The sequence below is a fragment of the Heterodontus francisci genome, chromosome 5 (genome assembly GCF_036365525.1).
Source record: "Heterodontus francisci isolate sHetFra1 chromosome 5, sHetFra1.hap1, whole genome shotgun sequence".
Classification (NCBI taxonomy): Eukaryota; Metazoa; Chordata; class Chondrichthyes; order Heterodontiformes; family Heterodontidae; genus Heterodontus; species Heterodontus francisci.
In genome coordinates, this window is record NC_090375.1 from 73,086,273 (window position 1) to 73,099,287 (window position 13,015).

Here is a 13,015-nt window from a genome sequence, read left to right on the forward strand (position 1 = left end):
GCTTTGTCCGAGATGCCATTTTACAAATGCAATATCAAACCAAGGCACACCACGTAGCTCGAGAAGGACCCAGGACATGACCTAGAACCTATGACTATTCGAACTAGGGCATGGAAGTTCTCCCAGTGTCATCACAGACATTGATCGCTCAAGGAGCACCACCAAAATAGTTTAACTAGTCATTTAACTAACTGTTGTTTGTTAAAGCTGGCTTGTGTAAATTGGTTGCTGTGTTTATCTACAGGAATTACTTCACTTCCAAAGTAATTAACATCTGTTAAAACACTTTGGACATATTAAAAATATGAAACTTGCAATACAATAAATTCTTTTTCCTTCACCCCATCATTAGGCAATACCCTACTCCAGTTCCATCCCATCCTTAACTTGAGCCCTCATCCCTCTCTAGCTTCTCCCCTTCTGCTCCTTTCTAACTAATCTTGTGATTACCCAACATCCCCAATTTAACTCAATGTAATAATTCCTTCTCTTGAGATACTGTCCATCAACCTTTCAAACCATCACCACCACCTTCTTCAAAAAAAGCATTCTCAATGAAATTGGCTGAAGAAAAGATAGCAAAGAGTAATGGTGAACAGTTGTTTTTCAGATTGTTGGGGGGGGGGGGGGGGGTGCGGGGAGGGAACTGGTGTGGGGGGTATGCAGTGGTGTCCCCCAGGGATTAATGTTGAGACCACTGCTCTTTTAGAAATATGTTAATAACTTGGACTTCGGTGTACAGGGCATCATTTCAAAGTTTGCAGATGGCACGAAACGCAAAGGTAGCTTATAATGAGGATAGCAACAGACTTAGGAGGACATAGACTGGTGAAATGCGAAGACACATGGCAGATTAAATTTAATGCAGGGAAGTGGTTAATTTTGGTAGGAAAAATAAGGAGGGAATATGAACATCATGATAAAATTTTCAAGGGGATGCAGGAAGAGAGAGATCTGGGCGTGTATGTACACACGTCTTTGAATGTGGCAGGGCAAGCTGAGAAGCCTGTTATAAAGGCATACAGGATCCATAACTTCATAAAGAGAGGCATACAGTACAAAGGCAACAAAGTTAGGCTAAACTAAAACACCGATTAGGTCCCATATGGACTATTGTGGCTAATTATGGACACACACTTTCGGAAAGATGACAAGGCCTTAGAGAGGGCAGAGAGCAAATTTACTAGAATGGTGTCATGGATGAGAGATTTCAGTTAACTGACTATAGTAGAGAAATTAGGTTGTTCTCCTTGGAGCAAAGAAAGAGAAGGGGAGATTTGACAGAGGTGTTCAAAATCATGATTTTTGATAGAGTAAAGAAACAGTTTCCAGTGGCAGAAATGTTGGTAACCAGAGGACCCAGATTTAAGCCAATTGGCAAAAGAACCATAAGTGACATTAGGGGCTGAATTCTGACACTGAAGCGCGACCGCAGAGCCCCCATGTGGGGGGGGGGGAATCATTTAAATGAAGGGGGCGGAGTGGCTGCCCCCGATGATGTGGTGTGGGGGGGGCGCCGCATCCCCGGGAATGGCATCTGGCGTCACCTCGCAGGCACCATTTTTAAAGAGCTTCAAGCCCTTCAGGTAAACTTAAAATTTTAAAGCGATGTCAATACACATTTCATGCAAATAAAACAATAATAAATGGACGCCCTTTCCCAAACCCCACAATGTTTTTTTTTTATTGTCAGATGTGATTGAAATGTGTTTTGGTCCCAGCACGAACTTTCCCCCCAACCTCACCACATTTGGCTTTCAACTTTGTTCTGCAAAGTGAATATAGGGAGTTAGGCAGAAGGTTAAAAAGCAGGACCTCCAGGGCTGTAATCTCAGGATTACTCCCTGTGTCATGTGCTAGTGAGGGTAGGATTAGGAGGATCAGGCAAATGAATGCGTGGCTGAAGAGCTGGTGTAGGCGGGAGGGCTTCAGCTACTTGGACCATTGGGATCTCTTCTGGTGCAGAGGTGATCTGTACAAAAGGGACAGGATGCATCTAAACTGGAAGGGGACCAATATCCTTGCAGGGAGTTTTGCTAGTACTACTCGGGAGGGTTTAAACTAGTCTGGCAGGGGTGTGGGACCCAAAAAACTACTCTCTCCGATGAGATAGTTGGGGCAAATGTAGAGGTTAAAGCAATTAAGTTCAGTAGGCAGGCCGGGCAGGGGCAGGACAGGACAGGGAGCGTGGAAGGTCTGGTAGACTAAACTGCATTTACTTTAATGCAAGAAGCCTTACAGGTAAGGCAGATGAACTCAGAGCATGGATTGGTACATGGGAGTGATATTATAGCTATTACGGAAACGTGGTTGAGGGATGGGCAGGACTGGCAGCTCAATGTTCCGGAGTACCAATCCTTCCGGCATGACAGAGGTGGCGGTCAGAGAGGAGGAGGAGTTGCACTATTGATTAGTGAGAACATCGCAGCAGTACTTAGAGAGGATATCCCGGGGGGGGGGGGGGGGGGGGGGGGGGAACGTCCAGAGAGGTCATATGGTGTAGGAATTATAGGGTTGTAACAGTAGGCGATTTTAACTTCCCTAATATTGACTGGGACTGCCTTAGTGCTAAGGGACAATGGGAAAGAATTTGTGAAGTGTGTCCAGGATAGTTTTCTGAAGCAGTATGTGGATAGCCCTACTAGAGAAGGGGCTACACTCGACCTCCTCTTAGGAAATGAGGCTGGGCAGGTGGTTGATGTGTCAGTGGGGGAGCACTTTGGGACCAGTGACCATAACTCTGTTAGCTTCAAGATAGTTATGGAAAAGGATAGGACTGGTCCTCAAGTTGAAGTCCTAAATTGGGGGAAGGCTAATTTCAATGGCATCAGACAGGAACTCTCAGAAGTTGAATGGGAGAGGCTGTTTACAGGTAAAGGGACGTCTGGCAAGTGGGAGGCTTTTAAAAGTGAGATAGGAAGAGTTCAGGGCTGGCATGTTCCTGTTAGATTGAAGGGCAAGGCTGGCAAATTTAGGGAACCTTGGTTGACGAGGGATATTAAGGGTCCGGTCAGGACAAAGAAGGAGGCATATGTCAGGTATAGGCAGCTGGGATTGAGCGAATCCCTGGGAGTATAAGGGATGTAGGAGTACACTTAAGAATGAAATTAGGAGGGCGAAAAGAGGCATGAGATTTCCCTGGCAGATAAGATAAAGGATAATCCTAAAAGATTCTATAAGTCTTCTTTCTTTCTTTCTTTTGGGCCTCCTTATCTCGAGAGACAATGGATACGCGCCTGGAGGTGGTCAGTGGACTATGGAGTGACCTCTCCATGGCGCATGCCTGGGCAAATTTATGGAGGTTGAGAGTTGCCCAGTCGTCAAAACCCCCCTCTCGGCCTTTCTGGTGGGGTCCAAAGGAGTGCAGGACACGACGTTTGGCACCAGTATGGCTGCAGGAACTGCCGGAAACATGCCAAAGGTGACACATGACCGCCTACGGGGTTCCGCTAAGTATATTAAGAGTAAAAGGGTAGCTAGGGAGAGAGTAGGTCCCCTCAAGGATCAGTGTGGCAATCTAGGTGTGCAGTCACAGGAAATGGGCGAGGTCTTAAATGAATACTTCTCCTCTGTATTTACTGTGGAGATGGTCATGGAAGCTAGTGAGTTCAAGGGAGGGAACAGCGATATCCTGGAGCATATCAACATTACAAAGGAGGTGGTGTTGGAGGTTTTGAAGTGCATTAAGGTGGATAAATCCCCATTGCCTTTATTCAAGAAAGGCAGCAGGGATAAGCCAGGGAACTACAGGCCGGTGAGCCTTACATCAATGGTGGGAAAGTTATTGGTAGGGCTTCTGAGAGACAGGATTTATATACATTTGGAAAGGCAAGGTCTGATTAGGGATAGTCAGCATGGCTTTGTGCGTGGGAAATCATGTCTCACGAATTTGATTGAGTTTTTTTGAGGAGGTGACCAAGAGGATTGACGAGGGCAGGGTGGTGGTCGTTGTCTACATGGACTTTAGCAAGGTCCCGCATGGTAGGCTGATTCGGAAAGTTTGAACACATGGGATCCAGGGTGAGCTAGCTAATTGGATACAAAATTGGCTTGGTGATAGGAGGCAGAGGGTGGTAGTGGAGGGTTGTTTTTCAGATTAGAGGCCGGTGACCAGTGGTGTGCCACAGGGATCAGTGTTGGGCCCTCTGTTGTTTGTCATATGTATTAATGACTTGGATGAGAATGTAGGGGGCATGATTAGTAAGTTTGCAGATGACACCAAAATTGGTGGTATAGTGGACAGTGAAGAAGGTTGTCTGAGGTTCCAACAGGATATAGATAAACTGGGAAAGTGGGCAAGGGATTGGCAAATGGAATTTAACGCAGACAAGTGTGAAGTGATGCATTTTGAGAAGTTAAACCAGGGCGGGACATATAGTGAATGGCAGACCCTGGGGAACTCCGGAGTTCTGAAGGCATGCAAGTTGTGGCATTAAAAATCGGCATGTGATGTTCGCCGGGAACAGGTAAGACAATTTGCATTACTTTAACTTAATTTTAATATTTAAATGATGGCCCCGCCACTTGGCGACGAAGGGGGTGGGAGGCGCACGTAGAGGGGCTGGTAAAATCCAGCCCTAGGAAACAGTTTTTAACACAAAGTTTTTGTGATCTAAAATACACTGTCTGAAAGGAGAAAGCAGTTTCAAGAACAACTTTCAAAAGGGAATTGGGTAAATATTTGAAGGGGAACATTTTGCTGTGCTGGGGGAAACAGCTGGGAATTGAGACTAATTGGATAATTCTTTCAAAGAGTTGATATAGGCATGATGAGTTGAAGAGCCTCCTGTGTTGCATCAATCTATGATTCTAAGACCCTTCTGTTATGTATAATGACTGGTCCATTGTCACCTTTCTTTTCCTTTTCAAAGTCCTTGAATGTGTTGTTAGCTTCCTGATCCACATTTAGCCCCGCTTGTCTGGCATCCTGTACTGGACATGTCATAACTTTCTCCAGCTAAATATTGGTAAGACCAAAGCCATCATCTTTCACCCTTGCCAAAAACTCCATACCCTGACCATTGATCTCACCTATCCCCACCCCCGACCCCAGTCACATCTAACCAATGTCGCAGATTGAACCAGACCATTTGCAACCTCAATATCATGAGCTAAGCTTCCAAATCCATATCCTAACCATCACAAAGACCACCTATGTCCCCTCCACAACATCACCCATGTCCGTCTATTTGCTGCTGAAGCCTTAATACATGCCTTCATCACCTTCAGATCCGATTATTTCAATGCTTTTCTCACCTGGCCTCCTATTCTTCATTCTCCATAAATAGTAGCTCATCCAAAATTTTGCTGGCAAGATTTCTATCCCACACCAAGGTCTACTTCTCCATCAAACCCATTCTTGCTAACCTATATTGGCTTATAGTTTCCCAAGGCCCCAGCATCTTGCATTTAAAATCATCATGTTGTTCAAATCTCTCCATGCCCTTAACCCTCCCCACCTCTGAACTCATACAGGTCTACAACCGTCCCCCGAACTGTCCATTCCTCTGACTATGGCCTTTATCTCTGCCTTTTTCATCCACAATTGGCAACCATGGATTCAGCTGCCCAAGGTTCCACTTTCTAGCATTCTGTCTCCTCCACTAAAACTATCCTTACAACCCAATTTGTTTAACTAAATTATCATTTCTTCTAACTTCTCCTTCTTTGACTTAGAAACTTACGTTTTTGTGAAACATCTTGGATATTTTTCTATATTAAAAAGGAGCCATACAAACACAAGTTGTCACTGCTGTAAAAACACCAGCATTTGTAGCAAGACTGCGAGCAAAACACTGCCAGAACATTCTGCCAAAGGGAGCAACAAGAGACTTTTCTACCCACATCCCTCAACAATACCAGCAAAACAGCATCAGCTTTAATTCCAAAATTCATCACAAGGTACATACTAGCGGGCGGCACAGTGGCGCAGTGGTTAGCACCGCAGCCTCACAGCTCCAGGGACCCGGGTTCGATTCCGGGTACTGCCTGTGTGGAGTTTGCAAGTTCTCCCTGTGTCTGCGTGGGTTTTCTCCGGGTGCTCCGGTTTCCTCCCACATGCCAAAAGACTTGCAGGTTGACAAGTAAATTGGCCATTATAAAAAATTGTCACCAGTATAGGTAGGTGGTAGGGAAATATAGGGACAGGTGGGGATGTTTGTTGGGAATATGGGATTAGTGTAGGATTAGTATAAATGGGTGGTTGATGTTCGGCACAGACTCGGTGGGCCGAAGGGCCTGTTTCAGTGCTGTATCTCTAATCTAATCTAATCTAAACTTTTGTTCAATTAAAGCAACACATAATACTAAACGATCTTTTCATTTGTTAGAATTTACTGGAACTGAATCAATTAATCCTTTCACTCTAAAGCTCCAAAATGATTCAAAGTGATATCCATATTGGTGAAAGTGTTTATATTTTATTCAATACAAGCAAGACTGGACATGCTAATGTCTGCATGAAAGCACCAAAAAGCAACAGCATTACCATTAAGTGCTGGTTAGAAGTAGGATCGCCATGTGACTATCCCCAATAGCTGTGCCCATGACACCAGTGTTCAGTATGGTGTGTTGTCCCTTTGTCATTCCATCCTTCTACAAGGGTTTGTCTGCAGGATGGTCCCGAGCCCTTAGCCAAGTGCTTCTATACTCTAAGTACTTAGGGCATCCTTTCTTATACCTTCTCTACCTTGCAGAGTCTATGGCGACTGATTTAACTTAATCATTGACTTGCTATGATTTGAGTTATCCAATTACAATAGATGCCATGTACCCATCTGTCTGCCCAGGCCTTACTGTCTCATAATCCCACAATCCACATAGATACCCACAATAGGGTGCTTAAAAACTCGTAAATATTCCAATGTCAATGCCTGGCTAAAGCAAATAAAAAACATGGTGGCCTTGGTACCCAGCTACCTTGTCTGGGATTCAAGGCACTATTGTTTTCTCTAGCCCTTTATATGGATCTCTGGAAGTATACCAAGGTGTTAGCCTGTGTGTGAGAGACCCAAAAGATGTCTGTTTTCACACTGTACTAGAATTCCTGCTTAAATTTGCCTTTTGACCATTTGGTCCCTTTTAAATATTTGGTCAACATGGCCACAGTTTCCTACCATTTCACCTCTCAGCCACTTCTAACCAGGACAGATCAGAAGCAGAGTTAAAATATAATTACATAAAAGGATTATCATACAACAATTAGTGAAAACTCTAATTTAGTTACAGTATTTAAGTTACTTCTTGTTAATTAAGAAAATCTGAAGTAGGGGCTTCCCAGGATTTTCACTTATTGATTCAAGTTAGTAGTATTGTTGCCATTAAACGTGTACTGCAACAACCTGCTCAAACCTTGATTGATTGATTTTTATTTACCTTAAGTGGATAATTGAGAAAAGACAGCTGTGACTACAACGCACTGTAATTTGACAAAATTAAAGAAAAGCTTTGGCTGTGTACACCTCATCTACTTACCTACTCGCAATAACACATTCAGCACCCAGAGAGGACAGAGCAGTTGTCATTCCTTTTCCAAGTCCAGTACCTCCACCAGTGATAAAGGCTACTTTACCCTTAAATGTCCCAGTCGGCAACATCAGTGTTTGCATTTGAGGAAGCCTCACTACTTGAGCAGAGCCGTTACTTTGATTCAGTGCGTTTGTTCTTTGACTGAAAAACTGGAGACAAAAATGCAATACTATTGACAGCTATCTTAAGACAATAGCATTTTACATTACCAATAAAAAAAGGTATTTCAGTCTTATCTGTTTTGCTTAATGAATGATGTAAACTGTATAATTTTCAACAATAGGTCTGGTTACTTCCGCTACACGTAACAAAAAAATTTAGCAAAACATTTAAGAATATAAGAAAACTTTACATCAAATAATCCTTCAGTAATGCCTTGCAAGTCCGTTCCAAGTTTAAAGTTGCTTGCTTGACAGCATTCTTACTTTATAACCCAAAGATCAGAGGTCCAAGCTGTACTTCAGGATTGTTCAAGAGGATATAAAGCAGTTACTTGAAGAGCTGGAAGTTTACCTTGTATCTTGGCTATTGATTCACCATTAATCTATACCATGAGAGATTAACTGGTCATTTGCCTCAGAGTGTAGAAGAATGAGAGGCAATCTCATTGAAATATACAAGATTCTTAAGGGACTGGATAGAGTAGACAGAGATTCCGTTTCCGTTGGTCGAAGAATCCAAAACACAGGGACACAGTCTCAGGATAAGGGGCCGATCATTTAGGACTGAAATGAGGAGAAATTACTTCACTCAAAGGGTTGTGCATCTTCTGAGTTCTCTACACCAGAGTGTTGTGGATGCTCCATCATTGAATACATTAAAGGCCGGGATAGGCAGATTTTTGATCTCTCAGGGAATCAAGGGATATAGCGAGCGGGCGGGAAAGTGGCGTTGAAGTCTAAAATCATCCATGGTCGTATTGAATGGCGGAGCAGGCTCGATGGGCCATATGGGCTACTCCTGCTTCTATTTCTTGTATTCTTGATGTTTGTAGGATCTTGTGTGCAAAATTAATCATAAAACCATAGAAAGTTACAGCCCATCATTTCTGTGCCGGTTGAAAAAAAAACTGGCCGCCCAATTTAATCACACTTTCCAGCACTTGGTCCGTAGCCTTGCAGGTTACGGCACTTCAGGTGCATGTCCAGGTAACCTTTAAAAGAGTTGAGGGTTTCTGCCTCCACCACTGATCCCAGACACCCACCACACTCTGGGAGAAAAAGCTTTTCCTCGTGTCCCCTCTAATCCTTCTACCAATCACCTTAAATCTGTGCTCCACGGTAACTGACCTTTCTGTTAGGGGAAACAAGTCCTTCTTGTCTACTCTATCTAGGCCCTTCATAATTTTGTACACCTCAATTAAGTCGCCCCTCAGCCTCCTAAGGAAAATAACCCTAGTCGATCCAATCTTTCCTCATAGCTGCAATTTTCAAGCCCTGGCGACATTCTTGTAAATAATAACAAAGAAATGCTGGAAATACTCAGCAGATCTGGCAGCATCTGTGGAGAGAGAAGCAGAGTTAAAGTTTCGGGTCAGTGACCCTTCTTCAGAACAGTTCCAAAGAAGGGTCACTGACCCAAAACGTTAACTCTGCTTCTCTCTCCACAGGTGCTGCCAGACCTGCTGAGTATTTCCAGCATTTCTTTGTTATTATTTCAGATTTCCAGCATCTGCAGTATTTTGCTTTTATTTTAACATTCTTGTAAATCTCCTCTGTACTCTCTCCAGAGCAATTATGTCCTTCCTGCAATGCAGTGACAGAGTGCTCACGTTATAAAAGTTATTGCACTTTTTATTGTACTGGACTGCCGATATGTGAAAATACATTTCAAAATATATAAACACAAGTCTCTTTCAGTAAGTTCACAAGTTATCAGACAGCAGCAATGTATCTGTTCAGAGGATTAGATAAACATTCCCTGAGCAGATGTGCAGCAACTTGAAATCAACAGTACCTTAGAACAAAATTAGAAAGGGCATAATTTACTTCACAGCTGCACTAAGAAATGCAATTATTCATAGAATCTTAAATACAAAACTCAGCCCGAGAGTTCACCTCAGCTTTCATACCTAATGCAGCGTGGACTTTACCAGTTAGGAATACAGCAGCGGGAACCAAAGTTTTCAAAAGTAAAACACTCCAGGAACGAAAATCCTGACTTCAGTACAGATTTGCCAATAATTTTCACAGGGATTCTGCTGATCTTCCATTGTAGCTTCAGTAGAAGATTGCAGAAACCCCAGAGAAATGGTGTAAATTGCCATTCATAGAGTTTCCCTGGAATTTCCACTGAAGTTGCAGCAGATTGGGATATGCTGCAGAAATTATATCCTATTGTAAATGTCAACTTTTTGATTAGATGCTTCTTTAAAATTGTTTTTTCAGAAGCTTACACACACAGATTGAGATTATTACATTGTTTGATTGCATAACCCTTCCTCAGGATGGACAACATGGTGGTGAATATACCAAGAGCATAGTGAACAAGAGTGGTTTGATCTCGGTCCTTGGGATGGGGGGTCACACAAAAGCCATTAGATTGCTGTTGACCTACTTATCTCTCCTTGGAGGTTGTTCTATTAAGAAGCAGTTTTGCCTCATGCTCTTCAAAGAGAAGGGTCCACAATCCCTTTATCAAACATCGAGTGATTAAGGTCTCTTTTTCACGCAGCAAGTGGTTACGGTCTGGAATGCACTGCCTTAGTGTGGTGCAGGCAGGGTCAATCAAGACATTCAAAAGGGAATTAGACTGTTATCTGAAAAGGAATAGCGTGCAGGGTTACGGGGAGAAGGCAAGGGAATTGCATTAGGTGAATTGCTCATTCGGAGAGCTGGTGCAGACAAAAACCAGCCATATGGCCTCCTTCTGTGCTGTAACAATTCTGTGATTCTGAGCCATGAGCTCCAGGGATAGGCATCTGCCTGTTCTTCCATCACTCAGATCAACCATTGTCTCAGACATTTTATTAGCTTTGGGAAGATTTCTAAATACAACTAGGTGGAACACCACTATGATTTCACTAATGAAAATTCAAAAACAGTCAAACATCACTCATTATTTGATGTCAGTCATTCTTATAACACATGCTTATAAATGGTCTTACAATGGGCATTAATGTTTGATTAGATTATCCTAACATTTCCTTGAAGTTGATAATTGTTCAACAATAAACTTACATCAACTGTGAAATGAGCTAGAAATTTGTCCTCCCCCTATCCACTCTAAATTCAGTTTTAGCTTTGGCAAAAGATAACATTATCAATATAAACAAAAAGAAAAATACTGCATATGCTATGAACCTGAAGAGAAAAGAAACTGGAAACACCTAGCAGGTCAGGTCCTGGTTGAAATATTTGAGCTCAAAAGCCTTTCATAGGAAGCTAGGTTATTGTGAGGGAGTTAAGTGGATAAACTGACATGGCATAATGTCAGAGCAGCAGTTCTCAATAAAAGGATCAAGAGCACAGGAGGACAGAGAAAGGGGATTGGGCAGGGGAACTGAACTGAGCTGAAGCATTAATGGACTCCTGTTTCTTCAATACTGGGTGGCTGCTGGATGGTTGCTAACTTTATCACCGTTATAATGCAAGGAAAATTAACTGACATTCCAGTGCAACACTGAGGGAATGCTGTTCTGTCAGATGGCATGTTAAGCCATGTCAGCTTTCTTGCGTGCACATAAACGATGCCATGGCACTACACTAAAAAGAGCTGGGGAGTTCTCCCCAATGTTCTGGCCAACATTTACCCCTCAACGAACAACCACCTATATTTATATAGCATCTTCAACATCATAAACTATCCCAAGGTGTTTCACAGGAGCATTATAAAACAAAATATGCAACCAAGCCACCTAGGAGATGTCAGATCTCCAAAGGCTTGGTCAAAGAAGTAGGTTTGAAGGAGTGTCTCATAGGAGGAATGTGAGGTAGAGAGGCAGAGAGGTGTAGGGAGGGAATTCCAGAGCTGAGGTCTTAGGCAACTGCAGACACAGCCACCAACGGTGCAGCGATTAAAATTGGGGATGCTCAAGAGGCAGAATTAGATGAGCGTAGAGATCTGAATGGTTGTGGGGCTGCAGATTACAGAGATAGGGAGGAGCAAGGCCATGGAGGAATTTGAAAACAAGGGTGAGAATTTTGAAATCAAGATGTTGCTTGACCAAGAGCCAACGTAAGCCAGTTAGCACAGGGGTGAGAAGCGAACGGGAGTTGGTGTGAGTAGGACAAAGAACAAAGAAAATTACAGCACAGGAATAGGCCCTTCGGCCCTCCAAACCTACGCCGATCCAGATCCTCTATCTAAACCTGTCGCCTATTTTCTAAGGGTCTGTATCTCTTTACTTCCTGCCCATTCATGGATCTGTCTAGATACATCTTAAAAGACGCTATCGTGCCCGCATCTACCACCTCCGCTGGCAAAGCGTTCCATGCACCCACCACCCTCTGCGTAAAGAAATTTCCACGCATATCCCCCTTAAACTTTTCCCCTTTCACTTTGAACTCGTGTCCCCTTGTAATTGAATCCCCCACTCTGGGAAAAAGCTTCTTGCTATCCACCCTGTCTATACCTCTCATGATTTTGTACACCTCAATCAGGTCCCCCCTCAACCTCCGTCTTTCTAATGAAAATAATCCTAATCTACTCAACCTCTCTTCATAGCTAGCGCCCTCCACACCAGGCAACATCCTGGTGAACCTCCTCTGCACTCTCTCCAAAGCATCCACATCCTTTTGGTAATGTGGCGACCAGAACTGCACGCAGTATTCCAAATGTGGCCGAACCAAAGTCCTATACAACTGTAACATGACCTGCCAACTCTTGTACTCAATACCCCGTCCGATGAAGGAAAGCATGCCGTATGCCTTCTTGACCACTCTATTGACCTGCGTTGCCACCTTCAGGGAACAATGGACCTGAACACCCAAATCTCTCTGTACATCAATTTTCCCCAGGACTTTTCCATTTACTGTATAGTTCGCTCTTGAATTGGATCTTCCAAAATGCATCTCCTCGCATTTGCCCTGATTGAACTCCATCTGCCATTTCTCTGCCCAACTCTCCAGTCTATCTATATTCTGCTGTATTCTCTGACAGTCCCCTTCAGTATCTGCTACTCCACCAATCTTAGTGTCGTCTGTAAACTTGCTAATCAGACCACCTATACTTTCCTCCAAATCATTTATGTATATCACAAACAACAGTGGTCCCAGCACGGATCCCTGTGGAACACCACTGGTCACACGTCTCCATTTTGAGAAACTCCCTTCCACTGCTACTCTCTGTCTCCTGTTGCCCAGCCAGTTCTTTATCCATCTAGCTAGTACACCCTGGACCCCATGCGCCTTCACTTTCTCCATCAGCCTACCATGGGGAACCTTATCAAACGCCTTACTGAAGTCCATGTATCTGACATCTACAGCCCTTCCCACATCAATCAACTTTGTCACTTCCTCAAAGAATTCTATTAAGTTGGTAAGACATG

The 13,015-nt window shown here is 43.4% G+C and overlaps 1 protein-coding gene across 2 annotated transcripts in view; it reads right to left on the reverse strand.

The window, feature by feature from the left end:
• The window catches only part of decr1 (2,4-dienoyl CoA reductase 1, mitochondrial), a 59,715-nt gene that overhangs the window by 42,184 nt on the left and 4,516 nt on the right, over positions 1-13,015 (reverse strand). For both annotated transcript variants that reach the window (XM_068031633.1, XM_068031632.1), the window contains exon 2: positions 7,474-7,676. In XM_068031633.1, coding sequence (XP_067887734.1) covers positions 7,474-7,676 — 203 coding nt within the window. The remainder of the gene's footprint in view (positions 1-7,473; positions 7,677-13,015) is intronic.